This window comes from Protopterus annectens, chromosome 4.part0 (genome assembly GCF_019279795.1).
Source record: "Protopterus annectens isolate FY-2018-M chromosome 4.part0, PAN1.0, whole genome shotgun sequence".
NCBI classification, from domain to species: Eukaryota; Metazoa; Chordata; order Ceratodontiformes; family Protopteridae; genus Protopterus; species Protopterus annectens.
The window spans coordinates 1,703,612,571-1,703,633,099 of record NC_056733.1 but is presented as its reverse complement, the minus strand read 5'-3'; the positions used below and the strand labels follow the sequence as shown (position 1 = coordinate 1,703,633,099).

At 36.6% G+C, this 20,529-nt stretch overlaps 1 protein-coding gene across 1 annotated transcript in view; it reads right to left on the bottom strand.

The window, feature by feature from the left end:
* Window positions 1-20,015, bottom strand: part of LOC122800478 (putative GPI-anchored protein pfl2) — a 102,369-nt gene extending 82,354 nt beyond the window's left edge. The window contains exon 1 of the mRNA XM_044069920.1: window positions 19,896-20,015. Coding sequence (XP_043925855.1) covers window positions 19,896-19,938 — 43 coding nt within the window. The 5' untranslated portion in view covers window positions 19,939-20,015. The remainder of the gene's footprint in view (window positions 1-19,895) is intronic.
* Between the last annotated feature and the right edge of the window lie 514 nt (window positions 20,016-20,529).

Genomic DNA, 20,529 nt, shown 5'->3' with positions numbered 1-20,529 from the left:
GTGACTGTTTTATGTGAGACTGAAAGTGTGGTGCAAGTGTTTCCCTTCTCCTCCTGGCTGGCTGTTCCAGTCATGGGTTGAGAGAGCTTGGCCTCCAGTTTGGTTGTATAGTTGCATCTCTCACATATATTTGTGTTTGTTGGAAGGAGGAGAGGGTTGTCTGTGTACATGAGGCAATTGTAACATTGCCTCAAGATTCCCAGATTCACCAGCTGGCCTGGAGAGTATACCTGAAACTGCCCTTTGGACATGCCTGTATGGGTAGCTGAACTGTTTTACTGATTGTCCGGTAGGGATGAACTAGGGAGCCTTGTACTATTGTATAGTAAAGGGGGAGGTGTTGTGTTAGTGTTTATTAGTGCTTACTGAGAGCTTGGAGCAAGTGCAGGGCTGCAAAAGGAAGTTAAGAGTGCTTAATTTGAGAGTTTTGACTAGTTCTAAGGGAAAAATCGAAGAGCAGACTTCGTGGAAGAAATGGCAGAAATCAGTGAGGAAAAGGAATTGGTGTCCAATAATGTAACAGAGAATGATGATGATGTGGATTTGGAAAGCATTTTTCAACCAAACTTGTTTGAATCAAGTTCAAGAGAGGATTCTGAGTAGACGTCACCAAAAGAGTGTGTAACACAACTTTCTAGTCAGGAGGGCTGCGAGATGGTGTGCTACAAGAATTATTGATAAGAGATGAACCTGAGAACAGCCAGGAAGCATCATGGGGAGATATAACAATCAAAGTCTGTAAGAAAAAAGAGTAAATAAATAGATAATGGGGAAGGACAGAGGGCAGTGAAAAAGACATATGCCACACTGCAGCAGAAATGAGAAGTCAAAAGCAAAAAGAAGAAGAAGAAGACAAAGTTGTTCAGAAAATAAGCTATAGGGTTAGAATTGAAGTCAAAGAAGAGAAACCTTTTGATAGATCTGAAATCAGAGACAAGGTAACATTACTGTTTGGGTTATCAGCTTCAGAGGTAAGAGCATTTATATTGAATGGTAAATGAACTTTTTGTGATTTTAGTTTTGAAACAGGAGAAGGCCTGGAAAAAAACTTTTACATTGTTATGAAAAGAATAGACAGAATATTACATGGAATAACTTTATTATGACTGCACAAAAGGTGTATATCCAATTTAGAATGGACACTGAAAAAGAGACTTTACAAAAATATGTTGAAGGGGTGTGTCAAAATGTAATTAATATGATTAAAGTTTATAATAATAGAGGTTTGTGGACAGGAGGCTGAGATTGTTCAGTTGTTTTAAAAATGCAAGATGGTAAAATTCAACATATTGCAAGTATAATGAAGGATTTCCTAAATAACTGGGGCTAACCCAAAACATGCTTTTTTTGTGGACACAGGATTGTTTAACAAAAAATGTAGTAAAAGAAGATATATGTTGTTCTGCAAAAAAGGACATGGTATCAAAACTTATGAATTAGAATGTTAGCTATAAATATAAGAAAGTTGGTAATTTGTGGATGGACTGTAAATCTGAAAATAATGCTTGTGATATGCATAATGAAATACAAACAGAATTAGAAAATGAAATTCTAATTGAAGTAGAGGATTGAAAAGAATGTAGAAGGGTTAAGTTGGCAAGGTATGAAAGTAAAAAAATAACATTGTAAAAGAAGAAATGAAAAATTATCAAGAAAAAAATGCTAACATAGAAAATAAAAATCAGTCATATAGAGACAGATAGAAAAATGTGTAATAATAATGCAATGAAACAATATTATTATGTACCTCCATGGAAAATGTTACCAGCAGAAGTAATTAAACTATTAACGTAAGGAAAAATATCATGTACCAAGTAATAGTGTGTTAGGATTTCCTATGGAAACTGGTAATAAATAAGTTACCAGTAAAGAGGAATACACCATATGAACAGAGATATAAGAAGTTGAGAGTGTGCTTATTTTGTGAGGAGGAAGAAACAACACTGCATTTTTATTTGAAATGTAAAAGAGTGGCAAAACTCTGGAAAGAGTTGTGTGAAGATTTTTTTTGAGAATCTAACAAAATATTCCACCAAATCCAACTGTGGTAATAAGTAGAAATAAGTCCAACCCCCCCCCAAAAAAAAAAACAAGCACCGAACCAATCAGCAAGAATAAAGCCATAAAAGTAGCATATAACAACCTTTATTCACTGCTTTCATTGTTAAACTTCTTCAGAATAAAATCACTCAAAAAACTCACCCCAATTTATAAAATCAAAAAAATAAACTGATTAACATTAATTAAAACATTCAATTAACATACATAGTATAACTACACAATATATACAAAATATATAAAAACACTTCTGACTTATTTAAAACTAATTCTTGTTAATATGTAAACTCATATTTAAAAAAAAAAAAACATTTAATATTAACCATGTTATTACATCCAGAAAACCTGTCTGCACCTGACTTCAATTGTCATAAGGTGTCTTTTTGCTCCAAATAATTTTTAGAGTCACCTCCCCTATAATCTACTAGACCTTGTTCTAAAATGGAAAAAATAAACTTTTTTATATTTATTGCATTTCAAAGTATACTTAAAAAGGGGATTTTTAACATCCTTCTTTTTTTATACTATATAAATGTTCCCTAATCCTTTCATAAAGTACCCTCGAAGTCATGCCTATATAGAAAGCAGAACACCCAGAACATAAACTAATATAAACCACCCCTCTGGTTTTACAATAAAATCTCCCTGGGACTGTCAAAGTACAGAGTGAAGTGTTAAGAAGCACATAGGCCCCTTCCAGAATATAATGACACATTACATTGCCCACATTTAAACATCCCCTTAGGGTTCTCAGTGAGGGAACTAGGGGGTGTTATTTTCATGCTATCTTTTTTTTTTTGGTAATAATGTTTTTAAATGATCATTTTTGTATATGAACCTAGGCATGGTCCTCACCACTTTATATAAGTCCTAATTACCTTACAAAATTTTCAGTTATTTAATAGATTGTATACATAGATTATCAGAAGTCATATCCAAATTACATACCAAGTTGCTTTTCTTCACTTCAGTCATAGATGTAACACCTTTCTGACTAACAAATTGATACATTAACATGGGTGGATATAAAGTGCATCTTTTGTTAAATATTTCCTTTTCAATTTCTTTTAAATAACCCTCATCATAACCCCTATTAAGAAACAACTCAGTTATAAAGGTAAACTCTTCTTTTAATAACAAATCATTACTAGTCATCCTGCTAGCTCATATATATTGTCCCCTAGGTAGATCTTTCTTCATAAATGAGGGGTGATTACTTCTATAATGTAAATAACTATGAGTGAACATGTCTTTTTCCTATGGATGCTACTGTAAAATTCTTTTAACTCATCATTCCAGGCTAAGGTAACATCCAAAAAATTCACAAGTGCGCCACATTCTCCCATTATAAAGCTAAAATCTCAGATTCATTATTCAACATTCCTATGAATTCATTAGTTCAGTTAAAGTACCTTCCATTATAAAGAACAAATCATCCATAAATCTCCTATAATAACATATATTAAAAATACTTTTACAGATTCCAGAACTTTATATTCCCACCAGCCCAAAACTATATTAGCAAAAGAAGGGGCAGCCTGAGACCCCATGGCTACCCCTTCTTTTGCTTATAAAATTTGTTGTTAAACATAAAGTAATTATTATCCAATAAAACTTCTCTTAATCTGAAGTAAAAGTTAATGTTTGGACAGGGGAAGTCAGTAAACTTGTTCAAAAATTCTCTAACATAATCTAGACCTTGAACATGAGGAATGGAGGTGAACAAAGAGCATACATCTACAGTGAGAATGACATTTTTCTTCGATTCAAAGCTATAGTTACCAACAAACTCCCTATGTTTGTCTAGAAAGTTTCAAGAATCTTTTATATAAGAGTCTAAATGCTGAACTACAGGATGTAAGACACATCAACTATCAATGAAATACCTTCAGTAACATAATTTGGAGGTGATACAATGGGCCTGAAGGGGGATTTTTGGAATCTTTATGCAGTTTTGGAATCCTGAACAACACCCATACTTTGGGATTCTCAATATTACAAAAACTGTCATATAAAAAAGAATGTACTGTCTTAAAACATTTCACTATATCCATTGATGAAACATTGATATACTCTTGTTCATTAGTTAACATACTTTCTGTGACACCTGTGCACTGGCCCAGCAATCAAGGAGCCTCAATTCTCACCACTAACACCAGTGAGGGGCGTCCACATAGGGGAGGATCACAAATACACACACAGTAAAGTACAATTTCCCTTAAGAGCACACAGAGATCACAGACAGTCTGGAGCTGGTTTCTCCCTTTCTCTCCAGATCCCCAATAAGACTCCCCACTGGCACAGCTATAGGGTATAGATCTCAGCCAAGTGGTCAAGCTAAAACCTCCAGCAACCTCTCTGTCCAACCAGTGCTTCATGTCCCTGCCCAAGTAGCTGACACACACACACTTTGGGATATGAATTATATACAAACACACAGACACTCCTGGGGAAGGCTTGGACAGGTTCTCTAGCTGTGCCCCTTTTACCCAGACTATACGGTAGTACCACTTGCCACCAACCACTAATATCAGCTACTAATAAGGCCCATATCAAAGGGTGTCCAATTATTACTGTGCAATATTATTATCCAAATGGTAAGTGTGACTGAACAGCAAAGCTTATTGGAGTGACTTGGACAGTATCACTATATACATGCAATGTACTCTAGAGCTTAAATTATCTCTATACAAAACAGCCACAGTTGAAAGGTTTAAAAATAATTAATAATAAAAACACAAGACAATACTTCTTACTACACATTGCTAGTCAAGAGTTCAGAGATCACAGAGAAATACTTAAAATAATACAGTAGAAAAGTTCTGACATCAATACATAAAAAAACTAATATGATCTTCCTATTTCCTAGCTATATCTAAGAGAAAACACAGTTCTAAAATAAACTTACATATAGCGCATAAGCAGAGTGCTGGTGATGGATGTTCTCAAGACAAATGCAAAATGCTCTGAGTCTCTCTGTCCTTAAATTGATAACACAGTATCACTGACTCATTTCAGATTATATCATTTCTCCCTGGTTTCCAGGCTAACAAAGACTCTATATTTACATTGCTTTGATCTTGCACCTGGTCAGGAAGCTATAGCAATAAAAGACATTATACATGCAAATTCTAGCAATTAACTCTAGTCTCAAAACAAAAGCAAGAATTCCTTCATCCAGGCATCTCGGCTCTGGGTTTTGTGATCAAACAATTACACAATGCTTGACTTATCAGCTTTCCTACAGCAGAGTGCACTGTTGTTACATTTTTTTCAGTTCCACATTTAACACCATTTTCTTCCATTTAAGAGAACAAGCCTGTGTCTTATACTAATATTTACAAATTACAGAAATATCCACAAAACTTTTATCTGGCTAGGCTGGCAGCCTTCACATATCTTCACACTTTCAGAAGTCTTAATACATTTATCCCGGTCTATTAGCACCAAACATCCCCCTTATTGGCTTTCATTGTTCTCAAAACCTTATTATCTTTTAATTCCTTCAATGCTTGATTTTCTGATGCAGTTAAATTAAAATAACATTTTTTTATTTTTGTTACTTAATAATTTCCTAATATTTTCACACATAACTTCAAAAAATGCTTATAGTATAATCAGTGCTGGATTGTAAACAGAGGGCTTAACAAACACAGAATGAAATTAATTAACATCTTTCAAAAGATAACTTAAATTTAATTTGCATGTATATTGTTTTAAGTCTAATAGAGTTCTAGAAATATCCGCTCTTCTTGCAGGAACAAAATTCAAACCTAGCTTTAAAACTTTCCATGAGTTTCATTTAATACAAAACTTGACAAATTATGAATTTCAGCATGGTACCTTTCTAATTGTTGGTTGATGAGTCAGATCTTACTCTTCCCCTTATTTTCATAGTATGACTTTTTTGTGTTTTTTCTTCTTTCTTGTAAAAAAATTTAGGTCTAGCTCCATTATTAACCTCTGAAGATCCCTTTTCAGAAACTGGATACAATGGAAGTTCATCAAAGTCTTTGTTTCTGTAGCAATCTACAATTTCCTGTCCATGGCCTTTAGTAACCTCGGTAACAATGTGACATTCTTTCATCCCTGAAGATTCTCTAAATTCCGATTGGTCAATTGTGGAGAAATTTGTCCGTTTCTTAAAGTTATAGCTTTTCTCTTCTAGAAATCTTTTGGGTGTATTATTTTTAAATACCAGATCAAAGAAAGCATAAGCTGTATGATTTTCATATGCAACAAAATCTCTCTATAATCTTTTTATTTTTATGGACAGTAACTAGGTTTTCATAGTGCTGTAGTTCTTCTAAAACAAGTTCTCATTCCACTCGGGACTCTGACTTATATAAAATTCAAAATTAATATGCTGGTTGATGTTAAGTAAAGCTTCCTTGATAGATCTTATATTGGCTAAAGTGTTTTTTACTAAAAGCTTTAGAAAGTCTATACCAGCATTATTAAAAAACTCTGTCAAGGTAGTAAAAAAAGAGTTGGATGTGGTTACCCCATTAGGACATGTAAAAAAATGAAGTACTTTGGGAACAACCTTCATTTCAATACAACATTCAAAATATTTACTTTCTAGGTCTAAAATCCTGTATTTTTTCAATAATTTACCAGGTTCTCCACAGAGTTCTTTATATTCTCCATTTTTATTAAAAATATCACCTGTTGACCCAAAACTATGAAAGGAATCATGGTTCACATTTAAAATGGATGTAACATCTCTATATTCAGGATTATTTAATTCTTGAATGGAACTTGTCCCAAAATTACTGGATTCTATGACAGTCAGTCGATCCTCATCAGAACTGGAATAATCACATCTTTTGGCCCAGTATTTTACATTGTTATGAACCAACACATTAAGAGATTTTTGTATATCTCCCATAGTGTCCAATAGAATTTGCAGTAGGCCAGAATCTGTCATTCCTGGTGTTGGATGTATGGAAATATCCAACAAGGCATCTCTTGCTGCTTCAGCCATTGGACAATGTAGAAATAACCAACAAAATTCAACAAAAATTTCCACAAAATCCAACTCTGGTAATAAGTAGTAATAAGACAAAAACCAAAAAAAAAACATTTATTGAACCAATCAGCAAGAATAAAGCCACAAATGTAGCATATAACAACCTTTATCCACTATTTTTGTCATTAGACTTCTTCAGAATTTTTAAACAATAGGAGGTTACATATTAACAAGAATTAGTTTTAAATAAATCAGAAGTGTTTTTATATATTTTGTATAAATTGTGTATTTATATTATGTATGTTAATAGAATGTTTTAATTACTGTTAATTTATTTTTTTGATTGGTTGATTGATTTTATAAATCAGGGTGAGTGTTTTGAGTTATTTTATTCTAAGAATTCTAATGCCAAAAGTGGTGAATAAAAGTTGTTATATGCTAATTTTGTGGCTTTATACTTGCTGATTGGTTCAATACATATTTTTTTTGGTTTGAATTTTTTGAGAATATTAATGACATAAGAAACATAGATATGAATATGGTTATGTATGAATATTATAAGAATACTAAGAAGGAATATGTGAGAATGATAGATAAGGATTTATTTTATATAACATGGGTTATTTGGAATAAAAGACAATGAAATTTTGTTTAATGCAAAATCATTTTAAACAGATATTTGTGAAAAAATTTAGATTATGGTAGTGGAAGGAGTGGGGATGAATTATGGAAGAATAACAATGCGATTAAGATGTCACTAGAAAAATGATAAACTGTAAAAAATATTGAAATATATATATATATATATATATATATATATATATATATATATCCCTGTAAATAGGTCATTAATGTATTTTTTATGTTTTATAAAATAAAGGACACTGACTCTTTCCAATAGATGCCATGGCATCTTTTACCTCCACCTGAAGTACCACCAACTCAAACGGATGAGATTATGGGATATTCTAGATAAGTATAATATAGATAAAAATGATTAGGCTATTTAGAAATGAATATGAAAGAAATGTTACTAGTGTTATAGTAAATGGATGGATAAGGGAAAAAATAAAAATAGGAAGAGAAGTAAGACGATACCCTATGGATGTGATCATATATTTGGTTAACAAAGAGATGGAAGAAGCTATGTTTAAATTTAGAAGATACATTAGGATTCTTATAATGATAGCTTATGTAGCTGATATAGTGTTTATTGCTGAAAAAAATGGGTGGTTAGTTGACATAAGGCTGGATTCATAAAGCTGACACCTTTGTGTAAACTTTTTGAATTCAAGAACAGCCCTATAATGATGTGTGTGCTGTTTATGCACTCAGAAAGGTTACGCTAAGTGTATACATAGTGTGCACTTTGTGGCAACCTTTATAAATCTGGTGTAAAAAGTGTCTTGGTTGTGTAGGTTTAAGAATTAATAAAGAGAAAAGCAAGGGATTTTGGAAAGTAATTAAAAAATGGGGATTTATTTTAATAATAAGACTATTAAGATATTGGAGGTGTTTTGGAACTTAGGAAGATACGAAGGACCAATGGATAGAATTTATAATACAGAGTATATGCAATTTAAGGAAAATCTTTACTTTCAACTTTAGGAAAAAAAGGAATACTTAATAAATAGTTTTACAGACACACACACACACACACACACACACACACACACACACACACACACATATATATATATATATATATGTGTGTGTGTGTGTGTGTGTGTGTGTGTGTGTGTGTGTGTGTATGTGTGTGTGTGTGTGTATGGTTCCCTATCAGTTGATCAAGTTTTCAGAAACTTGAAATTCATATGGGCTCAAGTTTTTGAAAACTTGAAACTTTTGAATTGAGACAGTGATACAGCAAGGATCGGGAAATTTACCCTTTTCTTCACTGTAGTGTGATTTTGGAGTTAGTATATATCATTTACAGGAGGTGTGGGTGTGAAGGGAGGCTTAAGACCCTGTATAAACATAAAAAAGTAGATTTTTCTGTTTTTTTTTTTTTTGAATGTTTGAATTTTTGGAAACTCGATCATATGGTCTCATCCATATGAATTTCAAGTTTCTGAAAACTCAATCATCTGAAATAGATCATATATATGTATATATGGATCTACTTTAAATTCTTGAAAAGCCAAAATGTCGAGTTGCAAAACAGCGAGATGGAAATTATGAAAGTTTACATTCATGAATGTTTAAATCATTGTACATTTTCTCCAGGAAAGCAGTCAGTTGGCCAGTGTGGTGGACTTTGCCCTTTTCTCCACTGTACTCTGATCTTGGAATTGGTATATTTAGTTGGGGGGTAGGTTTTATTTGCTTTGATTTATTTTTTTAAGTTTTGTTGGCCAATTATTTACTTACCAGGGGACAATTTATGATGATCTGGATATTAGTGAATATAAACTTTTGTCATTTTCGTCTCACCATTTTGCAGTTTTGCAACTTGACATTATAGTAATTTGTTATTTTAACATAGCTCCATGTGGCTATATCCATATGTGTGTGTGTGTGTGTGTATATATATATATATATATATATATATATATATATATATATATATATATATATATATATATGTATACTAACTCCAGGATCGCACTACAGTGGGGAACAGGGCATATACCTTTCAACAAAAAGAGTTTCACTCAAATGAATTTTCAGTAAAGTGAGCTTTCGGTGAATTGTGCTCAGGCAACTGATTTTCAGTGAAATAAGTTTTCAACGAAATGAGTTTCAGTGAAGTGTGTTTTCAGTGAAATGAATTAGACCCATATATATATATATATATATATATATATATATATATATATATATATATATATATGTATATATGTATATATACATACATACATACATATATATATATATATATACATATATATATATATCTATGTGTGTGTGTGTGTGTATGTGTGTGTGCGTGTGTGATTTATTCCAATATACAAAAGTGACAATGACATGATTAGTGGGGGATGTAAGAATGATAGAATTATCATAAATGAAATTAAAATGATGACAAATTAAAGTGTCGCAGTTAATATAATGACCAGTGACATATTTTAAAAACTAAATCACAGCCAGGGTTTAAAAAAGCAGATGCAAAGATATTTGTTTGTAACATACAAATTCCACTGCTAGTGAAAGGTTGTTCAGGAAAAGAAATAAAAGTAAACAAAGAAAAATTCACTTTAATGGTTCAAGTGTTTGGAAGGAACTTGATGTCTTCTGAGATATATATAAAAGGTTTCTTGGAGTAACACAAATGCTCAGTTCCATAACTAGTCACACAAATCCCAGTAACAGACTAATTTATTAAATCATTGCAAGCATTTATTTAGTGAAATGGGGAAAACTACAGATATAGCAAACAAAGCTTCACATAAAACCATATGTATTGTAGGAAGCTCTAGCACAGAAAATACCACTCCATGTCAGAAAAATAATAGAAAAAGTTTTAAAAGGTTACAGTAACTAGATACTACTGGAAAAAGTAACAGGGCAATGCCTTCACCTGTTAAAACCTCTCCAAAGTCAGTGAAACTAAATTAAGAATATATGTAGACATGAGGGTGGCAAATGGGACATACAACAGGAAAGACATCTAACTCCAACACTGAATAACATAAGTAAACTTAATAGAGCTGGAGTATTCTGTAGTCCTGATTTACAATACGTTTGTCTTAGATTATATGTGCATCCAAACAGTAGAAACATTTTGACTGTTTTAGGGATCACATTGTGTAAGAGACTGATCACTAGTGTAAGCTCAGCACGAGAAGTATTCTGCCAGGGAACAGGTTGTTTCACAGTTGCCTGTTTCAGTGAATCAATCAGGATCAGTGCAATATAAATGAAAGTCCTCAGTAAGACAGTATGTCTGTGAAGTGCAATCATTCTCTTCTTAAAAATGAACTGTGTTATTAGTGAATAGCACAAGTCATGAGGCTGCTGGCTTCCTCACAGTTATATAACTGTGCAGTTGGTAGTAATAGGGGTGTGGGGCCTGGGAGTTCAGTGATGCAAAGGGATACAGTGGTCATGATCTTTTGCAATTAGCATGATTTCTTTGTTTAAGCTTGTTATTTGTGTGATGTGTATAGTGTAGTTTTCTTAAGCTTGTGAACTGTGTACTATTTGTCATGTCTCTGTTGTTTTTTTTCATAGGCCTGGGGTTTAATTCAGTGATCCTTGGTTTTCTGAAACACATCTCCCAGCACATAATAAAAACTATGAAAAACTGCAATAATGACATTATTATTTTCTGTATTATTCTTGCCCTGTGTCTGCACACCATCAAGTCTCCCCTCGATCAGACACTATCCTGTCTGAGGGCAGCTGTTACACAGGCTGCCATGAGAGTGCTTTGTGCTCTGTCCAACTAATAACCTGGTGTTGAAAGCTTTTCTTTATTTTGGCTTAACACAACCACTGATGGTGGCACAAGCACTTGCTTCACTGCAAATTCTGCATATGCATTCTAGTCCACACATTTGTACTCTCCCACATCTGCTAACTGGGATTAGCATCACTGCTTTAGGTTATCTATGCCTCTTTGTCTGTGTATTTCTGCTCCCCCACATATGCTTTCAGAGGCTACAATCATTGGCGTGGGTGGGAGTGAGTTATATTGATTTCTTCCCAGCACTGGCTCATTACATAGGATCATAGGATCATAGGAGGTTACTAGGCTAACAGCCCCAGGGCCCTTACAATCCTAGCCAAGTTCAACCTGTGTTCCCAAGGTTGTCTGGTTCAAGCAGACACTAAAGTCAGCACATATTGCCCCTGTCCAAGAGGGACACAGGTGGAACCCTGAGGTGAATGTCCAGTTACCCATCCAATCATCCAAATTACACTTAAATAAGGCCAACAAGGGACTTTGTTTAACATGAATAGGAAACTTGTTCCAAAAGTGGGGCAACCTCTGTGAGACAAACCTGTCTCTCCAGCAAGTTCTGTTGATATCACATAACAGGTTAAGGTCCTTTGAGCAAGTGACCCTTGTGCCATTTGGCTTGTGAATGTGCAGCATTTCCATTAAAGCTGGGTGAGAGATTGCTCTGTATGCAAGGCACAGGTCTCCCCTGATCAGTCTGTATGACACAGAGTAAAGTGACAATGATTTAAATTTCTCTGCAAAAGACAAATCTTGAAGACCCTGAATTTTCTTTGTAAGGAACCTTTGTGGTCTCTTCAATTGCTGCAGGTGTTTGGAAAGGAACATACCAAAGGGAGTATTGGCCTAATGAGGGAAGAGTACAGTGGGGTTATAACCTCTTTTTTTTCTGGAAGCAATGCTCTTACATATGAGATGAGCAATATAAAATGCCCTTCTTACCACTGCGGAGACATGGTGATCGAAGTTAAGGTTGCTGTCAATCTGTGTCCCCAGATCTCGTACCAGTGACTGTGTGCATAGGGTATTGCTACTGATGTGGAAGTCTGCAGAAACATTAACCTTGCCGAAGGGGATGATAATGCATTTTTTTGCATAAAGTTTAAGACCATGACTTTGGCACCAGTCATTAGTCTGCGTAAGAACTTCTTGCAGGATATTGACATCACTAGGGGTTTCAATGATGCACCCAGTTTTCAGTCATCAGCAAACTTTGTCAGCCTCAGTCATTTAGGTTTAGCCTGTGACTTCAGAGTAGATTCCAAACAGTAGGGGTCCCAGAACCAATCCCTGTGGAACACCACTTGCTACGGGTCTGCTGGAGGAGGTGGAGTCCCCTGTTTTGACTGTATGAGATCTATCAGTGAGCCAGTTTGCAACCCACCTGACAATCTCTCTCTCTCTCTATATATATATATATATAATATATATATATATATATATATATATATATATATATATATATATATATATATATATATATATGGCTTGATACCCATCTGGGTAAGTTTATCAATAATGCCTGAGTGGGGGATTGTTTCAAAGGCCTTGGCTAAGTTTAGGTAGGCTGTATGCACAGATTTGTCCTCATCTAGGGCTTTGGTGACTGTCTCCAAGAATTTCACCAAGTTTAATAGGCATGATCTCCCCTTGACTAAGCCAAACTGGTCGGGTTGAGCTTTTCGAGAATTCCTATATCTTTGTTAATAAAGTCCATGATGATTTGTTCCATGGTCTTGCAGATAAGGCTGGTCAAGCTAATGGGCCTATAGTTCCCGGGGACTTTGCTGTTTAAGGCTAAACAACACACCTAATACACTTGTAATAGGCGACTCTATTGTCAGACACAGTGACGTCCCACTCACCAGGCTGAACAAGGAGAAGGTCACTGTAAGCTGCCTGGTGGGTGCCAGGATCTGCCACATAACACAAGCACTCGGGTCACTCCAAAGCAAGAACAAGTATGACTCCATCATTGTCCATGCTGGTGTGAATGACCTGAGATGTACCTCCCTGGATTACATGAAAAAAGACGTACAGGAGCTCTTTGATCATGTAGCCCAGGCCAGTATGACCCTGACCTTGAGTAGCATCTTACCCTCACCAAGAATGATGCCACAGTATAAAGACAAAATGATACATTTTAACAATTGGCTAAAGTATTGGTGTCATTCAAAGGGGATCCAGTGTCTGTCAGCCTGGGATGACTTGCTCGACAAGCCACGTTGCTTCGCTAGAGATGGCTTGCACCTGTCACCCCTGGATTTTCGAATACTGGCTAAGGCTCTTGCCTCCCCCATAATGCCTTTTTTAGGCAAGGCTCAAAAGACAAACCCACCCCCATAGACAACACAAAGAAAAAAAAACTAAGGGTAATGCTGCTCAACGCCAAAAGTCTAAACCTCAAGATGCACGCACTCGAGACTCTCCTCAGTATGGAGAATATTGATATCTGTGCAGTAACAGAAACCTGGTTCAAGGCTCCTGAGAGCACCCCAGCACTACCAGGCTATACTTCATGCCATGCTTTCTGGCCCCAAAACTCGGACCGAACTACAAAAGGAGGGTGAGTATCCATATTTATCAAAGATACCCACACCTCCAGGCTAGTTGCACTGCACGAAGCTTCGGAGACCATCCATGTGCAACTAACAGTGGGCAAAACTGCCTTTCAGTTTGTAGCCTGCTACAGACTACCCTTCCAAACACAGGAACCTCATTCGGCTTTCCTGAGAACACTGGAGAATATGAAGGTCTCTCCAAACACTATTATACTGGGTGACTTCAACTACCCAAACATCGATTGGGAAAACTTCTCAAGCCCAAACACCCTAGCCCAACGGTTCCTAGAATTTATAAACTCAAATGCTATGGAACAACTCGTCACCACTCCCACAAGAGGTGAAAACATACTGGATCTGGTCATCACCAACATGGGGCCTCTATGTTCCACACCAGAGGTATAACCCTCATTGGTAAGATCAGACCATAAACAAATCTCACTGGACATCCATATTCTGTCCCCACCCCCAGCCAAGGAAACCATGGTGAAGAACTTTTCAAAAGCAAACTTCACACTTCTCAAAACTGAGGTGGAATCCTTCAAAGCCTCCGGGCCAGTGGACAATACGGCCCAAAATGCAGAATCCTTTACAAAAGCATTCTATGGACACCTACAGGAATGCATGGAGCATGCTATCCCAAATAAAACCAAGACTCACTCCTCCAAAGGCAGGATACCTGTCTGGTGGACCCCAGCCATAAATAAGCTATATAACAGAAGGAGAAAGCTACTACATGACAGAGCAACATCCCAAAAAGAGAAGGCATCACTGATCAGTACTAGCAAGAAACTACAATCCCTCATAAAATCTTCTAAGGCCAGCTTTGAAAGAAAAATTGCACAAGACACTAAAGATAAGCACAAGGCCTTCTTTAGTTATGTCAGAAACCTGGGAGGCAACTCCCAGATATGCTCTGAGTTAGTGCAAAATGACAAAAAATTCACTGAACCCACAGACATAGCCAACATCCTGGCAGGAAGGTTCAGTGCAAACTCCCCCCCCCCTTCCCCCCCAAAAGAGCAAATGTCTATCCCAACAGAGTGTAGCCTTCCTGAGATCACAGATGCACAGGTGAAAGCTGCCCTCTCCAAAGCTAAAAACACAGCATCAATGGGACCAGACGGTGTCCCGGGCTGCGTCTTACACAAGCTCCAAGAAGAACTAAACCCTCATATAAAGTCACTGTTCATTCTCAGCCTTACTACAGGATATGTTCCCAAGGAATGGTGTACAGCAACAGTGGTCCCACTCCACAAAGGTGGTGCCACAACAGACCCCGGAAACTATCGCCCTATAAGCCTGACTAGCCTGGTCTGCAAAGCTATGGAACGTATCATCATGGAAATCATAAACAAAGACATTGGGAACCTCCAGACACTGGATCCTACCCAATTCAGCTTCGTTAAGGGCAGATCTTGCCTCTTGAACTTGGTCGACTTCTTTGAAACAGTTACCAAAGCCATAGATGAAGGGAAGGTAGTCCACACAGCCTACCTGGACCTTGCAAAGGCCTTTGACACAATACCCCACTCGAGCATCATAAATAAGCTCACCAGCTTAAATATCCAACCCTATGTCACAAGATGGGTTGCAAACTGGCTCAGGGATAGAACCCACATGGTCAGAATAGCAGGTGCCATGTCAGACTCTAAACCAGTTACAAGTGGTGTCCCACAAGGCTCAGTCCTGGGACCTCTCTTGTTCAGTATATATTTCTCCAAGGTACAGGCTAACACGGGTGGACTATGACTGACCAAGTTCACAGATGACTGCAAACTGGGTGCTATAATCGGCTCTCCGACTGACACAAGCATCCTCCAAAAGGGTCTCACAGAGACGGATAACTGGTGCCAGAGCCATGGCCTAAAGCTAAATGCCAAAAAGTGCATAGTCATCCCCTTTGGAAAAAACAAAGTGCCCACAAATTACCACATAGGTGGTAATCCTTTAAGTATGGAAGAAGTAATTAGCGACTTGGGGACCCAAGTAGATAGCAATCTCTCCTTTGACAATCACGTTGCCAAAGTGGTTAGAAAGACCTTCTATATAGCCCACCTTATCATGAAAGGGTTCACATCTAGATCAAGAGACGTCATTGTGCCCCTCTACTCATCACTTATCAGGCCCATAATTGAGTACAATGCCCCATTTGGGATGTACCTTAACTGACACCTTCAGCAACTGGAAAGACCCCAAAAGTATCTCACCAAGGGGATCAAGGGGCTCAAACAGATGCCCTATGCAGTTCGGCTAAAGAAACTCCAGCTCTACTCAGTTGCGTACCGCCTACTCAGAGGCGATCTGTGTCTGATGTATAAAGCCATGTCCAACCCAGAATTAATGGACATGCTTCACCTCAGGAAATCTAAATCCCTTAGAGCTACACGCTCCAGGGACCTGAACCTCAGCACAGAAATAAATAGGACATGCTGGAGGGACAGATTCATATCCCAGAGGCTCCCCTCACTCTGGAACAAAATCCCAATCCATGTCAGGCAGAGCCCCTCACTGACCCTCTTCAAGAGAAATCTTGACGAATGGATGGGAGATCATAAGTTTACCCCTGGGATCTCTTCTGTGTCGCTGCTTGACAGAGGTACAGTAAACAAACCTTAAAAGGGCTACCTTCTGTGACCTACTATACAAAGGCACAGTCAACTAATCTAAAAGGGTGGAAAAAGCCAAACATACTCTGGCTAGGCTTATAAATGCCCTAGGGCAGATAGCCTAGTATCAGCCTATGAACCTATTAACTGAAGTCCTTTCATTAGAGCAGTGGTGTGACCCAGGTAGATACCACCATCTCTCCTCCCCAAGATGAGTGTGCCCTTCTTTCCATCCTGTGTCATCAAACACCTGAGCTGCTAGTCAAATTCAAGTTACCTGGGCTGCAGTCAAAGCTTTATCCCACTATAGCACCAGCACAAGGCTGGCATACTTATACTTGGTAAGACACTTGGTCTGGATGTATAGAACTGTTATTAACTACTAAACATGCTCATTTTCCCTTGCTAGTTCATACAGAAATCACTACATAAAAAGCTACAGTCACTCATAATATGTTGGATGCTATATTAAATAACAAGTCACAAATTGACCTTTTAATACTTATTGAAGAAGAAATAGATGGATATTAACTAAACTATAAGTGTAACTAAAAGTTTGGATCCTACTGAATGTACTGCACAGGCTTTCGTCAGAAGTAGTTTGTGAACAGGACCCACAGGAAATTCCTGGTTTTGGGTTCTCATTGTGTGGTTACTGTGTACAGCACCTCACAAATGTGAGTGAGTGGACGTGTGAACAAACTGCTACAGGACTGTATATACTTTAAAGCATGTGTGAAAGATGATAGTCATTGACAAATGTGTATAGGTAATTTATGAATTAAGCTTACTATGACACTGCTTTGCTTACACAGATTTATGCATGTACACAGTGCAGTAAAATCTGTCTCCAGACATTCTTGTCATAGCAAACCCTATGGACAAAAAGTTAAATTGTGCAATGTTGTTATGTAAAAAAATAAGACTTTTCAGTTTGTTAAACAGAGACATTTACTATTTACCAAAATGTAGACTGACTTCTCAAACTTCACCCAACAGCTAATGACCCGATTGATGATTTCTCCAGTGGCCTAAATGCCATAAGCTGATACAACTCTACTTGTGCATTAGATGTGTTCTTACATACTCCACATTGGAGAGAAGAATTGGTGAGCTACTACTGTTTTTTATGTTGTCCAAAACTGCAGCCTCCTGGAAAATGAACAAGAGAGTTTTTCACTGTGTATTGCTGTATGCTGATTTTTCTGTGGTACAGTGACTTAGGAGTGAGAATAATACATGGGATGTGGAGATGCAGGAAATTGGGCTCAACTCTGCTTAAAATTATTTTTTGTTTGTGTGTTGTGTTTGCTCATAAATTGTACAGATTTAATTATGTCTTACAAGTGTATGTGTACTTGAGCAGCCAGTTTCAAGTTATATTTGGCAGGCAGCTGAGATAGAAACTCAGTACTTTGTTAGTAGATAGCAGTATAAACATGCTCTCACTATTAACACACCAACTGGTCCTTCATCTACCACAAGCATGAAATGCAATCCCAACTTACAATAACATTATTTAAAACAGTTAAAACATGTAAGTTAAGGCATTTTTAATACCATTATATAATAGCAGTAAAGAATGTTTGGGTGTAGGAAATGCAGGTTCTCCACAGCTGGCTTTGTTTGGTCAGTCAGGCTTTATCCTCATTAGAAAGCTACACTACATGGTCAAACTCTGCATCAGTCACATCCAGTCATGTTTTGCTATTAAAATATGAACCAAATAATACTTTAAAAATTAGTTACTGCACAGACTAAAATTTCTCAACTGTACTAGAAAATAAAGTTAATTTTGTGTAGTCAGTGATTAGTTATAATCTGTTTAAAAGCCAGTTCCCAGAATCTTGTGAAATAAGTCAATTTAACCAAATTTTGTTATAGATAATTATTTTGTTACTTGCTGTTTTATTAATGAGCCTGATTCAGAATGTGTACATTGTGTATGTTTGAAGCATTAGGTTCACAAAGCATAATTAACTTACATTGGTGGAAGGCTGGTGTGTAAGAGTAATTGAAAGACAGGGAACTTGAGCAAAATGGTCTGCTCTACACAGCAGCATAGATCTTCTAAGATCATGCATCAGTGTAGGACTGATATTACTGTATTTGGTAAAGGCTGTGGTATGGAGAGTAGTAACACCTAGAAGCTGGCATATTTACTGGTCCAGACTGGTTATATCATGGCTACAGAGAAGCTGAGAAGATTGAGAAGAAAGAAAAGAAAAAAAAGGCGTCCAACATATAAAGGCCCGGTTTCAACTAACAGATGTTGACAGACAGAGAAACTTAGATAAATATTCATTATGCAAATACAATTTTTTAATGCCAGTATTCTTCCCCTCTAGACCTCTCCCATCTACAATATTAAAACTAAACTTCTTACCCAGGGCTTACCCTCAATCTTCGCCAGAAGATGATGTTGTGATAAAGGTAACCAATATACCCCCTTGAATCAGATTTTAAACAGAGAGGTCTCAGGATTTTGTGTTCCATGATCTTTGGTCAGAACAACTGTGCCTTGACCATAGTATTAAAAAAATCATTAACTGAATAATGGATGCAAACATCAGGGCAAGTCTTTTGATGTCTCTTCCAACTAACATTATTAGGACATACCAGTGGACAACGTGTATATTGTTCTGTTACTATGTGACCTCTGAGATAAGTCTTTCATGTAAGTATAAGTGTATAACCAACTGTGTGACACAGACTCCAAGTATCTGGCTTATCAATGTCCTAGTAAGTGTGTGTCTGTCAGAGGTTTTCATTTCTATCAGGATTTGATAGTTGATGTGAGCGCTGCATTTTCTGGATGACACTTACCTTCATCTTGCATCCTAGACTCCTTCACGTTTCTGAAACTTTAAACTGTAACTGTACCAACACATATAGGGAAATATTTATGCCTGCTACCATTTTAGTGCCTGTCTTCTTCTCTTACTCCTGTTGTATGGTTTGTGATGTGCTGTCCTTCATTATAAAGCAGAATACTGTACATGAACTGTCTCTAAATCCCTTTTATGTACCAGCATTGTACTAGAGTGACTAATTTCTGTACTATGTAGCAAACAGACACAACATGAGTCCTTTCTTAATCTAATCTGACATAGTCTAACTCAAAATTATATTGCATAGTGTGTAAACCTTTCCACCATGTATGACCCTAGCTAAATCATATCTACTATCCATGATTTCAACAAAGGAATGGGCCAGCATGATTTTCTGCACTGAACATCTCATTTGTTTTATTTCTGAGATGCATTTTGCTGAGACACGGTGAGACTTACTTAGAAGCAGATAGACATGTATCCATAGAATGTAGATTTTCATAATTTAGGATGCCTTGCTTGTGAAGTCTAGTTGTGCAATTCTACATGAAAATCCATCCAGAGAACTTATTATGGAGATTCTGTCTAAAAGAAGGAAACAGAAGAAGGGAGGTGGGTAAACAGTCTTGCATTCTTTGTCAGAATTCAAAATAAACATGACACCTGGTGCAAATAAACAGAGGCTTAGCACAGGTTTGTACTATGTACCACATTTCAGTGCACAATGCACATCAATAATTAACTTCCAAATATAATAAAAATAGCACAGTGTGCTAAGGCAGAGTGTTGACTTAGAAACATTAAAGTCCATCTCCAAAGCTGCCACAGTGATGATTTATAGCATACATGAAATACTTTACTATTCTAATACTGCTTTGTTACTTCATAGGATCATAGGAAGTTACTAGGCTAATGGCCCTGGGGCCCTTACAAGCCTAGCCAAGAGTTTATCCCCAAAAAGAAACCTCAGTTGGCCCCTGTTGCCCACTTTATTATTCTGATTTATATAACATGTTTCTCTATATTAAAGCAGAAAAATTATTTTCCAGTTCTAAAATATTTTTTTCCTATGGGGAAGAATTGAAAAGTGTTA